Below are 18,232 nucleotides of genomic sequence, written 5' to 3'. Positions count from 1 at the left end.
ACCGCGTGTCTGCCGTATGGCCCGGGGACTCTACTGCACGGATGAACACGAAGACCCGTACAGGCGTGTTGAGAACAGCTTTGTTCAAAACAGCCAAACAGGAGAAACAGCCCCGTGTCTAAAACTGATTTTTTTCATAAGCAACCACCAAATAAAGTGTCATGTAAGGAAGTATTAAAAAAACAAAACAGAATACAAAAGACACCAAGCAAGAAATCTGGGCTCTATACTTCCATATACAATAAACCATGGCATCAAACTTTCAGAAACAGTGGTCAATTAGGCGACTTAAACATGACATTTCCCATGCGGTCACCACTACCCCCTTGTCTGCTTCTGGATGTAAGGGTGAGAAGCCAGGAAGCTGACAAACGGGTAAGTTCTTACTTAACTACTAGCCGGAAGTTAGCAGTGACTTAATTTTATCAAGAAGGAAAGAATTCTATGGAGACCTTGTTTTCCAAATGAGTCATTTCTCTTTTCTCTTTGGAAGAAGGTCAGATCTAAGAGACGAATAAATAAAATTTTCAAGTTCTCTTCACATAAAATGAGACAATTTAGAATTTCTGCAACTTGACGTCATACCACTGGGAGAAGGCGGTACCATTCTAGAAGAGACAAGGAGCTTCTCTAAAGTTCACCACACAGACATCAAGATGACGCCTCCCTCTTACGTGGCCCAACTTCTAGTTTCCCCACTTACTTATTAGTAAAATAACTAGCCTCGTTCTGAGCTGTTACATTAATTCTTCCAGGGAAACCCAGCTATCCATTTAATGGAAACAGCAGCCTATCTGCAATTTTTCTACAACAATGTGTGACATTTTTTCAAGGAGACATCAGCAGTCCCCACGGTGTGGCAGCCACCAGAAGAGTACTCACAGGTGCTGAAAGCAGCGCCAGGGGCACCTGGGTGGCTGTCGGTTCAGCACCTCTTGATTTCAGCTCAGGTCGCGATCTCCCCGGTCGTGAGATTGAGCCATGACAGTGCAGGGCCAGCTTGGGATTCTCTCTCTCTCTCTCTCTCTCTCTCTCTCTCTCTCTCTCTCCCCTCCCCTCTCTGTCCCTCCCCCCGCCCTCGCTTGCTCTCTTGTGCACTGTCTCTCTCAAAATAAATAAACTTAAAAAAAAAAAAAGCACAAGCTGTTTTGTAGGGTATATATGATTAGGCTCCTGGCTCCCTAACTTTGTCATCAGGAACTGCAGTCCTCAGAAGCCCGGCCCTCCTTCCTCATCTACCTGTGACCTAAAAAGAAGAGCAGTGATTTCCGTACAACATTCTCCTTACTCACTAGGAACAGCTGGGAAACCGGTGGGCGGGGACAGTGGGGAGAACTGTGGCCACCCCCTCCTCCCCTTCTGGAGAGCATTTCTCCCAGCACTTCAAACAGCCAGGACTTGTCACATCACAATACACACTCAGTTACAGGTGAGATTTGAACTATCAAATGAAAGTTTAACAGAATGCGAACTTAAAAGATTCCTGCTTCTTTTGAATCAACCAGTTATGTTTTTAACACCTATTTACTTACCATTCTGAACATGTGCATTAAGAATGTGCTTCAAGTGTTCTATTGACCTAACGAAAAAACGTGCTTCCTTACATACAGGGAGAAAAAGAGAGAGAGAAAAAAAACAGAAGTATCATTTAACAGATGTTTCAATATAAATGGTAACTTTTTACATAAATTTCTGCATAAAGCTACCCAAGAATGCTGTGATAAGAACATAAAATCATTAGGTAAGAAGTAATTTTTCATAGGATAGTATCAATGGTATCTTGAAATACACATGATCTACATAATGATTGATTCCTAGAAACCCCCAGGTCATATATGCTGACATCTGGAATCAAAATTTTCTGTGGTCTGTATATAACAGCAGTATTTTCTCCAATACTTGAATTTCACAAGGATGTGAAAACCAGTGGGTTTACTTCTTTGCAAATATCATTCATTCATTATTCACCAAATATTTACTGAGCAACTACTATATATATCACGGTGCCTGAGGCGCCAGAGATACTGCAACGAACAAACAGACCCGAATCCTCGGGGAACGTAACCACTGAGGCTACGTTCCAGCGAGGGAGCCAAGTAAATATGGTGTGTAAATTATACAGTATGTCGGTGATATGTGCCAAGGAGGAAAACCAGAGCAGTGAAGGGAAACAAGACCTACTGGAGGGGATGGCTGAATTCAACCTTCTAATTGAGGTAGTTGCTTACATAGTAAACACTCAAATATAGCATGCGAAACTGATGAAATTATCCGGACCTTTGCTCAGTAACTGTATGGCCTGTATAAAGATTAAATATATCACCTTTGCCAACACATACCGGTGTTCGAGACTTCCCAAAGGTGGGGCGCCTGGGTGGCTCAGTCGGTTGAGTGTTCAACCTCTTGATTTTGGCTCAGGTCATGATCTCAGGGTCGTGAGACTGAGCCCCTGCATTGGGCTCTGAGCTAAGTGCAGAGACTGCTTAAGATTCTCTCTTTCTCTCTCTCTCTCTCTCTCTCTCTCTCTCTGTTCCTCCCCCCTCACGCTCTCTCTCAAAAAAAAAAAAAACAAAACAAAACAAAAAAAAAACTTCCCCAAAGTAATTTCAGTTGTTTTGATCCTAATAAAGCTGTGTGCATAAAATGGTGGAAGAAGGGTAGGGGTCGGATGGGGTAAGGAGGGCTATTTGATCAGAAAAAAAAAAGACGAGAAAAGCGGCCACTTATTTGAAATGTAAACAATTTCAATAGACAATGATAACATTAATCAAAGTGTCAGGTGCTGTGTATGCACCTTCTCTATAAATTGCCACAACCCTCTGAGGTAGCCCTAGTCCTCATGTACTTTTAGGAGAAAAGCGAGAACAAAGGGTTCAGAAATGTTCCCAGAGGTCACACAGCTGTTAATAGTGGCAATGGGCTTGACCTCAATTCTGTGTCTACTCTGCAAGCTGCCTTTGGTTTATAATGAATGATGTAAAAACAGTTGTTTTTTCTTAATTTTTTTTTGATGTGTATTTATTTTTGAGAGAGAGAGAGAGAGAGAGACAGGGTGAGCTGGGGAGCAGCAGATAGAGAGACAGACAGAATCCAAAGCAGGCTCCAGGCTCCAAGCTGTCAGCACAGAGCCCAACACGGGCTCGAACTCATGAACCGTGAGATCATGAGCTGAGCCAAAGTCAGTGCTTAACTGACTAAGCCACCCAGGCGCCCCAAAACAGTTTTCTTAAGTATCACTTTCTTAGACCCGAATCTGGAATTAATTTATCCAGATTTTAGAAATTATTATGTCCTTACTATAGCCTTAACATTCTTTTCTCATGTAAGAAAAATATTCCATGTAAGGGGAGAGCCCGAACACAATTATCACTCAGACTGCAGAGGAGTCCACAGAAGAGGGTGACTCAAGGGTCATCAAGACGGTCCGCTGTCCTAAAATCACTTTTTGGTCAAGGTTTAGTTGATCAAAGGCCATTCCTTTGCTTAAAGCACTTTCTTTTCTAAAGCTCTTCCTTGAATATGTAATTGATTATGTATCAAAGACCATTTTTTTTGGAGGAAGAATATGATTACCATTAAAGTACTGGTGTGGATGAGTTCATCAGTGAGATGTTTCTTCAAAAGCGCAACCTGATCCAAGGGCGACAAGGTGTTAATTTTGCTCTGAGGAGGATCATTTCCCGGAGCGCTGACAAGGGGGACCTACGTGAAGGACTTACTGGTAAAGAGGAATAGCCATCCTATGTTTGGACATCTTACTTGATCCTGGCATCAACCCTGAAGGACTGGCACCTTTATTAAAAAAAAAAGGTGAAGGGAGAAAACAACCGGTCCAGAGATTCAGCGGCTGGCCCGAACCCAGACACTTGTCACAGCCATTCATCTGGGATCCAAACCAGGGCTCCTGCCCCCAGGACGGGCCCTTCTCCCGTTCTGCTTCTGGACTGTGAGTGTGCCAGGAGAGAAGGTGGCTACCGCGAGCGGGAGAAAAGAGTGTCCAAGCAGAGAGGAGAAAGGGCAGCAAGGCTAACCCCGGACTGAGTCGGCCTGGACGTGACTTTCTTGATTTTTCTTCTGAGGCAAACGTAAGAGAAGTGACAAACACGGGCTTTCTAAACAAGCAGACACTAGGTGAACGTCAGGACCTTTACCCTGGCTTTCATCACAAGGACTACAATGTTAAAACGTTTCCACTAGGTAGGTGCTGTCTCCTGTATGAAATCAAAAGGAAACAACTCTACTCATCACAACCCAACCAGGAGTGGGACAAAACACACTGGCTTTAAAGACAAAGAAACCCAGGCTTAAATCCGGGCCCAGACCCCAACTTGACAAGGTATGCCGGGGCATGGAACAGAACTTCTCTGAGCTCTCGTCTTCTCTAGAGTGGGGATCGCGACAATGTCCGCACCACACAGGTTTTCTGTGAAGACTGTAAGCGATCATGAAAAAGGCCTAGCACCGCTCCTAGTGTGGAGGCATTCCAAAGGGGAAAGTCCAGTGTTTCCAGTAAGTTACTGAATTACACATTCTCACAGGTGCACGGCATGAGCACGACGACAGAATCAACAGGACAGAAGTAGCAGGAATCTTACCTCTGGGTCTTTATTCCATTGAACAACATACTCCCAACAACAATGCGCGTAGAGCACATCTAGCTCAAGGCTACAGGGAAACTGCCTATAGGCTGAATGCAGCAAGTCTGAAAGCCAGAAGAGAGAGACGTACTTAGTATTCTTTCCCTAACAAAGTCTCAGCCACATCTCCCCCTCTCTGGATTGTGTTTTCTCCGTGTTTCTGTGTTACCTGGTATAGTTCCGAGGTTCGTCTCCACCTCTGGCACCTCATATAAACCTCTGTTAATACCTTCTTTGGGTTCATCTGGGTTTTCTGCATCTCTGTCCTTATTAGCCAGTTTTAACACCTCAGGGCTGAAGTCCTGTTTAAATATCCACTTGGCTACACTGTCTGCAATGCCACCTACAGTTTGGAGACAAGAAACAAAATGAAAACTTACCGTGTTCGCCAAAGAGAGCCAACACAGTGCACGATCTGGTCTTCCTTATAAAGAGATCTAAGTGCCACATTCAGTTCTGCACCTGAGAGTGACCCCCAAAAGCCATGAGATTCACCAGTGTAATACCTACCATTCATCTTGTGAGGGCAGGTGGGATATCTGATATCTAAGGGCATCTCTATACTCTCATAAAATATTAGAGAAATGTAAATGCATTCACATATTCGTGGCTATATACCACGTGGTTTCTATGTCCACAAATTCAAAGTATACTTTAACAGACACAGATGAAGGGATGAATATATCTTTAAAACACTTCCACTTAATTGTAAGTGAAACTGATCAGCATAATACTTGCCTAGGTTCCTTAGCATATTACTTTTAATAGTCAACTAACTTGCCTATATGGAATATTTATGGGCAAAACTTAGCCATGTATAAGAAACATGATGTTATCCCAAGTTTCGGTCATCAATACACTTCAAAAAAATTATAAATGTAATCTGAAAAACACTCAAGAAAGGTCCTGTTTATTACTTAAAACAAATTATACACTCTTCTATAATTCACCAAAACCTATCTTTCTTCCTACTTGGATTCAAATACAACCTTTCCAAAAAAACAAAAGTTTCACAGTAAAATCACAATTATCAGTGAAAATAAATGACAGCAGTAGGCTGAGTGATCTAATTTCTTATGTCTGATTTCCAAATCAACTGGTAATTTTCATTCTAGAATCAAGCCCTTGATCATATTGCTTAGGTTAGTATCACAGTGATGGTCCTACACTATCAGCAGGTGACAGCATAGGGTATAATGAGTTACAGTTAAAAATTTTTTTGATTTATTTAAACTTAAAAAAATAAATAAGAAAGGTTTCCATCTGCACAGAGTATTTTTTCCCATCCCTTCACTTGCAGTCTCTGTGTCCTTTCAGCTAAAGTCAGTCTCTAGGCAGCATATATAGGTCTTTTTTTTGTTTTCTCATCCATTCAGGCACCTGATGCCTTTTGATTACAGAATTTAGTACATTTATAATTAAAGTAATTACTGATAGGTATACGCCTATGGCATTTAATTGCTTTCTGGCTGTTTTCATGGTTCCTCTCTTCGTGCTTTCTTCCTCTGTGGCTTGATAACTTTCTTTGGTGATATGTTTATACCCCTTTCTCTTTCTCTTTTGTGTATTTACTATAGGTTTTTGCTCTGTAGTTACCATGAGCTTAGATATAACAACTTGTGTCTGTCGTGGGCTATTTTAAGTTGATAACAAGTTTGATCCTGTTGGAAAGTTCAACATAATGACTCTCTGGTACCACACTTTATATTTTTGATGTCACATTTCACATCTTTTTATCTTGCATATCCCTTAACTATTATAATCATAGTTGTCTTTGTTTTTTTTTTTTTAATGTTTTTATTTTATTTTTTGAGACAGAGCATGAGGGGAGGGGTTGAGAGAGGAGACACAGAATCCAAAGCAGGCTCCAGGCTCTGAGCTGTCAGCACAGAGCCCAATGTAGGGCTCGAACCCACAGATGCAAGAGCATGACCTGAACCGAAGTCAGATGCTCAACTGAATGAGCCACCCAGGTGCCCCTTGTATTTACTTATTTTTTTTAATGTTTATTTATTTTGAGAGAGAGAGCACGTGTGTGAACGGGAGAGGGGTGGGGGGAGGGTGGTGGAGAGAGACAGAATCCCAAGCAGGCTCTGCAATGTCACTGCAGAGTCTGACATAGGGCTCGAACTCACGAATGGTGAGATCATGACCTGAGCCAAAATCGAGAGCTGGATGCTTAACTGACTGAGCCACCCAGGTGCCCCTCATAGTGGTCTTTTAACCTTCATGCTAGCTTTATAAGTGATTACTCCGCTACCTTTTATATATATATATATATGCCTTTCCAGTGAGATTTATTCTTTCACGTGTGTTCTTGTTAAGAATTAGTGCCCTTTCTGGGGCGCCTGGGTGGCGCAGTCGGTTAAGCATCCGACTTCAGCCAGGTCAGGATCTCGCGGTCTGTGAGTTTGAGCCCCGCGTCAGGCTCTGGGCTGATGGCTCAGAGCCTGGAGCCTGTTTCCAATTCTGTGTCTCCCTCTCTCTCTGCCCCTCCCCCGTTCATGCTCTGCCTCTCTCTGTCCCAAAAATAAATAAACGTTGAAAAAAAAATTAAAAAAAAAAAAGAATTAGTGCCCTTTCTTTTCATCTTATGGAAGTCCCTTTAGTGTTTCTTATAAGGTCCGTTTAGGGCTGAAGAATTTCTTTAGCTTTTGCTTGTCTGCAAAACTCTGTCCCTCACTCCTGAATGATAACTTACTTACCAGACAGAGTATTCTTGGTTGAAAATTTTTTTTCTTTCAGCACTTTGAATATATCATGCAACTCCATTCTGGCCTGAAAAATTTCTGCTGAAAAATCTGCTGACAGTCTTATGGGTGTTCCCTTGTACATAACAAGTTGTTTTTCTCTTGCTGCTTTTAATATTCTCTCCTTGACTTTAATTTTTCACATTTTTAATAATAATGTGTCTTAATATGGGTCCTTGGATTCCTCTTACTTGGAATTTTGTCAAATTCCTGGACCTGGATGTTCCCCAGATTAGAGTTTTTAGCCATTTTTTCTTCAGGTAAGATCCCTGCCCCTTTCTCTCTTTTCTCCTTCTGGGAGCCCTACAGTATGAATGTTAGCCCCTTTGATATTGTCCCCTAAGTCCCTAAAGCTATCTTTACCTTTTTTTTTCCTTCATGTTTTCTTTTTGCTCTGAGTTCCACTGCCCTGTCTTCGAGTTCACTGGTCCTTTCTTCTGCTTCATCTAGTCTGCTGCTGAAACCTTGTAGCGGATATGGAGTTCAGTTACCATATCATTCAGCCTCGTGACTTCTACTTGCTACTTTATTCTCCATTTCCTTGAAGTTATTCCCGTATTCAGCCATTCTTCTCCCCAGTTTGGTGAGCATTTTTACGATCATAACTTTGAACCTTTTATCAGGTCAATTACTTATCTCCATTTGATTAAAGCTTTTTTCCCCTGAAGTTTTATCTTTTTCTTTCTTTTGGAATATCTCTATTTCTTCATTTTGCTGGACTCCCTGTGGTTTCTACACAGTAGATGGAACCACCTCTCCTAGTCTTAAAGGAGTGGATTTGTGTAGGAGATGAAACTTGTTGTTCAATCCTGCCTTGGCTCCTGGCTGGCCCTCAAGCCTCTGTGCTTATCCAAGCAGCCTATTATATTTTTAACCACTTCTAGTAGTGGAGGACATACTGAGACATGCCAGTGTCCCAAAAGGGAGAATCTTAACACCTCAATTCAGGCTGACTGAAGCCAGAACCTCAGGTATCAGCTTTTGAAAGTACGCAAATATATATAGTCTTGTAGGCCCACAAGCATAAACCCCACCGGCCACCAGAGTTAGGAGACCTGAGATGTCCCCCAGGTGGCAACTGCAAAACTTAGGGCTCATGAGTGTATAAGCTCTTTCTGGGTTATAATGACAAACTGGGACAAGGCAGAAGGCGAGTGCCAAGATGGCATCCACAGCCTATGTTCCTTCAGAGCAGCTCCATAGGCCACTTAATATGTGCCAAACCGAAAGCCTGCCTCTCAGGTAGACTTGGGCTTATAAAGCCCAAGAAAACAAGTTAACTAAATAAAAAATCTATAAATACACAGGTATTTATAAATCCAGAAATATATTCATTCCAGTATCAAATGCCTGAAAGAGCTGCTGGTAAAAAGAAACTACACCATGACAGTTAAAAATTCAAGAGGTTTATGGTCAAAGGAACCCAATGTCTCTAGGACAGTAGAAAGTAATAAATCACAGAAGAGGGTGTAAAGTTCTGTGGAAATTAGGAGGAAGAAGAGAAAATTTGCAGCTAGTGGATCATGAGCAGTTTCTTAGAGGAGGTAGCATTTGAGCTGGGCCTTGAGAAAGGCATGTAATTTAGAATCCGGAATGGGACAGGTGGGGAGCAGGAAGGGGGCAGGCTCAGACCCAGAGATGGGGAATCACAGGTCCTTCATTAGAACCACAATCAAGCAGCAAGAAATGGAAAAATGGGTTGGATTCAAAGGCCAAAATTCTTAGAGAAAGGACTTAAGAGTTTATATTTGTTCCAGAAGTTCCAGAAGAGAAGAACTCTCTTGTCTCAGAATCTCCTTAAATGTTTAAAAAATACTGACAATCCCAGGGGTACCTGGGAGGCTCAGTCGGTTGAGCGTCTGACTTCAGCTCAGGTCATGATCTCACAGTTTGTGAGTTCGAGCCCCATGTCAGGCTCTGTGCTGTCAGCTCAGAACCTGCTTCAGATCCTCTGTGTCCCCCCTACTCTCTCTGCGCCCTCCTTGCTCACGCTCTCTCTCTCAAAAATGAACAAACATTAAAAAAAAAATTACTGACAATCCCAAAGAATTTGAGTTTAGGGGTTATATTTACTGATATTTATGGTATTATAAGTTAAAACAAAATTTTAAAATATTTTTATTAATTCATTTTTAAATACAAATAATAAGCCTATTATGTGTTAATAACATTTTATGAAAATAGCTGTATTCCCCAAAGCAACAAAAGACGTTTAGTAAGAGAAGCAACACTACGTCTTTGCCAATCTCTTCAACTGTGCAGCTCGTGTCTGGAGTCTCCCATCAGTTTCTGCTCTCCATCCACTGTGATCTGTTGTTTTGGCTGAAGTACAGGAGGGAAATCCAGCCTCCCACAGACACGAAGTCAGAAAAGGAAGGATTTTCTGACTCTTTCTTTCCACTCTTCGAGAACCACAGCTGATTTTCTAGGTGAGGGAAGCGGGAGGAGGGTTCCTGAGCAGGGAACTGACAGGGTCAGACTTTGAGAAGAAGTACGTGGTGGGTTAGTTAGAATTCTTTTAATCTGAGTGTATTTCTCTTTCCCTATTCTTTCAGTCATTTCTATAAAAACCACCAGAAACGCCCACGACATAAACATGCAGATATACAGGTGCAACGCTCAAATACACTCTAGCTCACCTTTTCCTCCTTCCAATAACTTTTTGACAGAAAGCCTCGGGAGGGGCTCAGCCTGCAGCGATGACACTTTGGAGGTTGGCGTGTTTGCCCTGCTGTGAAGTAGTGTCTGAAGTATGAGACAGTCCTCCAGCTGTTTCAGCAGGAGCTTCCAGTACTCGGTGTCAAGAGAGAGGGCCTCCCAGGAGTCGGTGAGGGCCTCGGAATCAGCACCCAAGACTGTTTGGGAAAACTAACAGAAAACACACTGGTGATACTCTGGCAAAGAATCTGGATCGACATTAACTTGAATGAGCTTTTAACTTGAAAGCTGATGACAGACCGTCAGGATACATCACAAAGCAGCACACAGATGCTGGTTCACAAATGTTACTACTTGACTGGGATGGGACAGGAGGAGACGGCAGACTCTGGGGCAACAGTGAGTTGGACTCACTGCTTCGACATTTGCAAGAAGATCTGCAGTAACACCCGATTCATCCAGTGTGTACTTCAACACGTTTGCAGGGCCATCTTTGACAAGGGCCCCGGTCTCTTCGGTCAGTACTAGGTACTGGTATCTCTTCAAAATGCACTCACCAACATACAAAACGTATCTCAAACTTCTTCTCTTTCCATTATTATAAACATCTTAAGCCAGTACTCTTAAATTTAGCATAGAAACTATACTCAGACCGACAGTGATAAGTGAATGTCTACAGGCCCATTTAAGTGACTCATCCAATTAAACGCAACGTCCCCTAGAAAGAAATTATTTGATCTACCATGAGATATGAGATTTTTAAAATAAATTTGAGTGTTCAAGAGATGAGGAGAAACCACAAAGCAAAACGATCAATAGAAAACTTTTATGTGTCATTCAACACTACATCCCCTAAAACAACTTCTGTTTATAAAAGAGGGGGCAGAGGTTATAAATGCAACCGCAGAACTTGAGAGCTACAACAAAGCTCAGAAATAACGCAGCCTAACCCTGACCTCCTGCAGACGGAACCGAAGCAGGAGACACATGTTTAAGGGACTTACCACACACGAGGGGGAAGACCTCTGCCTTCCACCTGCAGGACTTTACCTCTCATGCCATGAGGTGGCAGCTCAGCTCAAATACGCATGTCATCTGAATAAACAAGTTAAGGGCAGCACCCCTCACTCCCAACAAGACAAATAAGAACCTGCTGGGCACACATTTCAAACTCCAGATGTTCCATAACACTGAAGACACTGCAGCCCCGACACAGGCTGGACAGGGACAGACCCAGCCTATCCAAACACGGGGGTGCCCCTGCCCACTTACTTTCTTCTCAGTCAGACTGTTCGAGATCTGTGCGGCAACGGAATGGCCGACGTGTGCAGACAGCAGGGCGGCCCCGTTGTTCTCAGACTGAACACAAGCCGTCCGCATCTGCTGCCACCACGGGGACACAGACTGGGAGTCCCAGGTCTCGTCGATGGCCACTGCAGGCAAAAAGAGAAAGTTAAACAAGAGACTCGGAGCTTGTCGATTTTTTCTGGTCCAATCTTTACATCAAATGTAATGCAGAAGCTGAATTCGCCAGTTATGCACTGGTAGATTTCTGAATGACTCAGAAAACAAATCCATAACTTCTCTTATCAGAATACTTATATCCCATTTATTTAGGCTGCCTTTAGTGGTCTTGCTTCTGAATCAACTGTAAATCTGTGGAATATTTTCATCATTGCTGAAAACTACTATTGAATTTTTTTTTTTAAGTTTTATTTTACTTATTTTGAGAGAAAGCAAGACTACAAGCAGGGGAGGGGCAGAGAGAGAGGGAGAGAAAGAAGCCCAAGCAGGTTCTGCACTGTCAGCACAGAGCCCGATGCAGAGCTTGAACTCACGAACCCTGAGATCCTGACCTGAGCTGAAACCAAGAGTCGGATACTTAACTGACTGAGCCACCCAGGTGCCCCACTACTACTGAATGTTTTGATGTAACGGATTATTATTCTAATGAGGCCAAAAATAATTTAAAAAATGACCTCCACCAAAGACCATATGACTCACCTCAATGAATTAAGAAAACGCATTGTTCATATCACGTTACTTTTGATGACACAAAATATAAATTTAATTTCCATAAAGCATGCTTTGAACTCACTGAGAGCTATTCATACATAAAAGAATCTCTAGAGAAATGTTTTGTACACTGTAGTCTCCTTTTATTTGGAGAAAGCATCCTCCTTTCCCAGTTTTGTGGTTTTCAAATGGTAATTAATCTTCATTTGCAAAAGCAGCAGCCTGCATCTCAGGGCCTGGGGAACCACGGTTTCCACCGTCATCTATCTTACCTCTCATCTTGCTCAGGAGGGACAGCATCGTGTGAAGACAGCACACAGACTGCGGTTTATCCAAAATATCTTTTTCCTTGGAAAGCCAAACACTTAGCAGCAGAGCCTGAAATCAAGTTTAAATAATTTTCAGTAAAATAAATAAACAAAAGGTTGCAGTTTTCAAGAGAGCACATGTGTGTATATGAGTGCTTCAGTCCTTCAGAGGGAGAAGGAAGTGGTTGCTTATTGTATCACATAACACGAGGGACAGAAAAGGTACCTTGTCTACTTAAGAGATTCCCTATCATCTGTCAGATAACTAAATTCCACCGATTCCATCTCTTCTTTGGGTTAAGCATTGCCTTCCAGGTTGAGCCTTGATTACAGAGGATATTACCAGAAAGGTCACTACCAAGTTAGCATAAATCGCTGCGGATTGGTGAGAAGCCACTCAGCCGACTGGAGGAAAGGAAGGATCTGGAGCTGTGGACCTTACCCCGCATTGGCCACGAGGCACTGTGGACTTGGCAATGGTGAACAGACATGTACAACTATCAGATTCTAGTCTTTAAATAAGGCATGAGAAACAGACTTTAAGCAAAAACACCTAAATCAACATAAGTGACTTTTAAGATGCCTATGAACCAGCATACCTACTGAAAACTCAAGTATTTGAAGGTGTATAAAATTTGTACACAGATAATTCTGAGATAATGAGAAGTTCAAAGGCACAGCACCACACCTGTCGGTACTGGTATTTGCGGAAAGCCTGGACCTTCATGTAAAAAAAAAAAAAAAAAAAGCCTTGAAAATAAAAGGTTGATTATCACTTTAAATATATTAGTACAAGTAATTCTCAAAAATTCAGAAGAGTAGGAAGTTGAAGAAGTGTGTGAAGGAAATTAACCTATGAGAACGACCTAAGGGCCAGGAGAGGGAAGTACCTGCCAGGCATCACCCCGTTCAATTCCAACAACCCTGTGGCAGGGATAGTCTCCCACATTGTACATATGACGAAAAGTAACTTACCCGGTACCATATAGCTAATGAGTTAGGCCTAAAGTCTGAACCTAGATCTGCTGGATTCTAACACACGTTTTCTTTTCTCTTTAAAAAATTATACGTGTGCACAGGCATGTACATGCACAAATAAACTTACATGTTACATATTTTTTACAAATAAAAAATACACACTTTTAAAAGTACTGTTGTTTTCTTTTGGTTTTACTTGTCTCCCTTTTTTAATTCTTATGTCTCTCCCTATGTCAGCCTTTCTACCTCATCCTATCCAGAAACCTTTTAATTTATTTATTTTTAACATTTATTTATTTTTGAGAGAGAGAGAGAGAGAGAGAGAGCGAGCGAGCGAGCAGGGGAGGGGCAGAGAGAGGGGAGACACAGAATATGAAGCAGGCTCCAGGCTCTGAGTTGTCAGCACCGAGCCCAATGTGGGGCTCGAACTCACAAACTGTGAGATCATGACCTGAGCCAAAGTCGGACGCTCAACCAACTGAGCCACCCAGGCGCCTCCAAAACTTTTTTTTTTTTTACAACCAAATATGTGCTCTCATATTTGCCTGCGTATTCATAAGACAATGTGAACAATAATAAGTGCTAATGGTTATACAGAGCTTACCATGAGCCAAGCCACTAGTAGTGTTTTAAGTATAGCTACCCAGAGAGCATTAGGCAGGGGGGATAGCAGAGAGGTGGTCACTGCTTTATAAAAACACGGTCATATTATGCCACGTTCACTCCACTTGCCACACAACATCCTATGTAGTCCACGAAGTTTTGACTGACTTTATCCACTTATCAAGGTTATTCCCTCTCTTCCAGATCTTCTCGTAACCTCATACAACAGTGCTACTTATAACCACTAGGCAGGCTAAAAAAAAAAAAAGAGTTGCCTGTAAAGGCAACAAAGACACTCCAAAATCCAGAACTTAACCATGTCAGTGCTCGATGAACACACATGCTATGAAGCAAATCAAAAGGAAATGGGGGAATTGGCACAATTTATCTTTTAGCTTCACTGTTAAGTTGCCATTAGATTCACTCTGAATAATTTCAGGCACAAAATATAGGCCCCAGGGGTATTTTAAGAGCACATCAGGTTTCTTTTTTTAATGTTTATTGTGGAGAGAGAGAGAGAGAGAGCGAGAGCGAGCGAGCATGAGCAGGGGACGGTGAGAGAGGGGGGAGACACAGACACTGAAGCTCCAAGATGTCAGCACAGAACCTGACTTCATGAAAGCAGAGATTATGACCCGAGCCAAAGTAAGAAGCTTAACCAACTGCACCACCCAGGCACCGCCCAGGTTTCTAAACACACTTACAGGTTTACAGTCTGTCTTTTCAAGCTTGATTCATCTCCTCATCAGCAACAAAGTTTCAAAGTGCTCAAAAAGATACACAACCCAAGGGATTACTGCAGACTAAATCATACTTAGACAAAGTAAATGCCATACCCTGAATCTTTCTTCATACTATAAACCCTTCTAGTTTTCTCTCCAACTAACCATTCCCCCTTATCCACCACCACCTTTATTTAGCAAATTCTAAAACAAAACAAAACAAAACAAAAACTATTCTACCGAACCCTCTTTCTTTGTCTCTCTCTCGGTCAACCCTGTTTTTCTAACTTTCTTCCACCAAGGTAATCTTTGCTTATGACACAGTGGGTGTTCCCCCTTTTTTATAAACTTTAAAAATTCCAATCAGCTTTGCTTTAGTTTGCATGTAAAAAGTCAGTATGAAAAAGAGGATGCCATGGGAGTCATCAGAACACAATGACACAATTTTAGGATCACTTACAAGCAATAGGAAGATTTTTTAAGCATCAGAAAAAAGTAAGGTAAAAGGAGAAAAATAATCAAAGAAGAGAATACAGAGATAAGATACCACATAAAAACATACACATGAACATACATAACAGAGTAAGTATACAGAAGGTAGCTGTCTCTATAACTAGTAAATACAAAATATTCTTTCAATACATCACAGTAAAAAATGTCAGCTTACTTACAACGTGGATATTCATACTATAAATGTATACTATGTTATTTCACACACAAATGTCACATCTTGACACACTACCAGATGATATGTGAGTATGAGATTTTTATTAAGAGAAACTTTGAGAGGAAATTTAGTTAATTCCTCTTTTCTAAGTCAAGCAAGATCTAAGACCTGGTAAAACCTGTACCTAAGAATGAAACAGAAAATCCCAGGAGTCCTTGGTAGCTGCTTCTAATGCTTAATGAATTAATTGTACCTCTTGCTAAGTATCCTCCTGTAATAGTAATAACCAAGATGTTTTAAACCCTTCCCTCAGCAGAAATGCCAGCAGACAGAATGTGAGGAAGCCATCTGTTAAGTCCAGTCTCTACTTAAAAGAAACTTCTCTTGTCAGTTTTTTGGAGGAGACTTATTTTCCAGTCTTTGCTGAAAACTAGATCTGTTTTGGGTTACAGATTTAAAACTTGATAATATTCCACTGAGGGTAATTAGAGTTTTAAACATTATCGTTTTAAGCATTTAAAAACTATCGGGCTATCGGTCTGTGAATTACACTAATACAGTGAAATAGTGACTAAATCAAATGTGAGTTTTACAAAAAAAATGGTAAGTATATCTAGAAATATTTCTAAACTTAAAAATATATACCGCCTAAACACATACAACCTAGATTACAAGTAGCAAATTTCTTCATGAACATAATTCCAATAAAACTATTATGAAAATATTGCAGAAAAATAGGAAGAATTAGCATTTCAAATAGTGTGTCTTCATAACAGTAATAATATATTTTGCTGAAAGACCAAACACCTTTTATTCATAATGTTTATGCGCCTAACTCCTAAAAGTCTGTTACTCCTTGAATATAATAGACATTTATTCTCTTTAAAAAAAACCTTTTAAAACTTAATAGCCTAGAGAAATATCACTGGCCAATATTTTGACACTGGCACTAACTTCTTTGGGGATGAGCAGGATGAAGCAGGACACACACTTACTACACAGGGACACAAAACCCCTGCACTTTATCTCCCCGAGGTCAGATGGCTTAGTCTCGGCCTCAACGTGCCGGCCACTATTTTCTCTGATCAACGTGACCACAATGACCAAGCAGCCTTCTTGAAAAGCTTGTCTTTTTTTTTTTTTTTTTTTTTTAATTGTATATTCCATTTCTTACTCTTAACTCTTGGGCTTTGTATTTTTTTTTTTAAAGACATTCCCCCTTCCCTGCCTATTCATACTATTAATTATACACTTTCAGTGAAAATGCCTTGTTTATTTCTCTGTACTCACGGCAGGATTTTTAAAAATTACACGGCTGCTTAACAGCTTTCAGCTATTGATAAAATACTTCTAAAAAAAAAAAAAATCTAGCCGTAAACCATTTGTCTGAGAAAAACAAGGGAAAAGAGATGAATCATTTGGAATGTGTGAAATACAATCTCTCAGATGAGTTTTTAAAATAATTTCAAATTATAACCCATTTTATAAATTCTACAGCACAATATTTCTATAGATCACAGCTTTATGGGTTTAAAGCAGGGAGATTTCCTACCTAATATGTGTCACTTGATTACCTTACAACATTTACATATTTACAATAAAGTTCACTGATTTTAAGTTGGGTGGCCAACGTATCTTCATTCCTCAAAGTTCCCTTGTGCTTCCTGGCATCAGTCTCCAACCCCCACCCTCATTCTCCAGCAAACGCCCATCTCCCCCGTCCCTATATTTTTGCTGATTCTAGTATTTCATACAACTGAAATCATACAGTGGGCAGTCTTGTTTCTGGATGTTTTCACTTAGTATAATGCTTTTGAGATTCATTCATTCATTCATTCATTCATTGCACAGTTATTCTATGTAGCAGCAGTTCACTCCACTGTATGGATACCATCGTTTATCCATTTATCAGCTGGCGGATATTTGGGTTGCTTGCACTTTGGGCTGTTACGAATAAAGCTGCTGTTAATATCTGATTCCAAATCTATGTGAGCATCTATTTTCATTCCTCTTAAATACCCAGGAGTGAGATTGCTAGAGTTTATAGTAAATTTATGTTCAACGTTATAAGAAACTTTCAAACTGTTTTCCAAAGTTGTTGTGCTATCGTTTGCGTTAGCCGTGCTGAGAGCTCCGATCAGTCCACAACTTCTTCAACACTTGATGCCATCAGTAGACTTCATTTCAGTCACCCTCTTGAGAAAGAGGCTACCGTACTTTTGTTTAGCATTTCCCTAACAGCGAATGATGCTGAACACCTTTCAGGTGATCACTTGCCATTTGTATGTATCTTTTTTGGTGATGGGTCTGTTCAAATCTTTTGCTTTTTTTTTTATTGTACTGTTTGTCTTATTACTGAGTTGTACAGATTCTTTCCTAATGTGGCTACAATTCATTTATCAAGTATAAATTCTGAAAGAGAGGCTTGCCTTTCAGTTTCTTAACAGCTGTAAAACATAGAAGTTTTAAATTTTGATGAAGTGTAAATGATCAATATTTTTCTTTTATGCTCATGCTTCTTGTGTCCTATGAAAATCTTGGCTCAATCCAAGCTGTCCCCTATGTTTTCTCCTGTAAGTATTGTAGCTTTAGCTCTTATATTTATGTTCCATTTTGAGTTAATTTTTATATATGGAGTGAGGTAAGAGTTGAGGTTCGTATTTTCCCAGTTTCTTAAACCCCAGACTTAATGCAAATAACAATTTGTTGATACTGATTAAACACAGTGTGAAATAAGAAGTCTTCTGTACTCATCCTATTTAAGCATCTCAACTTTGAATAATAAGCAATACTTACCTCCTCTCTTTTTAACTTTTTATTTCATAACAGTGAAAGATTCACTAGTGGCACAAAAAAAAAAAAGCGCTCAAGGAAGTTCCATGCACCCTTCCTT

General features: G+C 40.7%; 1 protein-coding gene across 5 annotated transcripts in view; it reads right to left on the bottom strand.

Annotated features, from left to right (window-relative positions):
- The window catches only part of RAB3GAP2 (RAB3 GTPase activating non-catalytic protein subunit 2), a 102,455-nt gene that overhangs the window by 11,833 nt on the left and 72,390 nt on the right, over window positions 1-18,232 (bottom strand). For all 5 annotated transcript variants that reach the window (XR_015246423.1, XM_086694713.1, XM_086694715.1 and 2 more), the window contains exons 22-27: window positions 12,334-12,439; window positions 11,318-11,478; window positions 10,027-10,255; window positions 4,807-4,980; window positions 4,596-4,702; window positions 1,533-1,599 (exon numbers count right to left, since the gene is read on the bottom strand). Coding sequence is in view for 4 of the 5 variants with exons in the window: in XM_086694713.1 (XP_086550839.1) it covers window positions 1,533-1,599; window positions 4,596-4,702; window positions 4,807-4,980; window positions 10,027-10,255; window positions 11,318-11,478; window positions 12,334-12,439 (844 nt within the window). In the remaining variant the exon portion in view is untranslated. The remainder of the gene's footprint in view (window positions 1-1,532; window positions 1,600-4,595; window positions 4,703-4,806; window positions 4,981-10,026; window positions 10,256-11,317; window positions 11,479-12,333; window positions 12,440-18,232) is intronic.

Source organism: Puma concolor, chromosome E4 (assembly GCF_028749965.1).
Source record: "Puma concolor isolate L17-30 chromosome E4, mPumCon1.1.hap2, whole genome shotgun sequence".
Classification (NCBI taxonomy): Eukaryota; Metazoa; Chordata; class Mammalia; order Carnivora; family Felidae; genus Puma; species Puma concolor.
The sequence above is the reverse complement of the archived record's forward strand: the minus strand, read 5'-3'. Positions and strand labels throughout refer to the sequence as shown.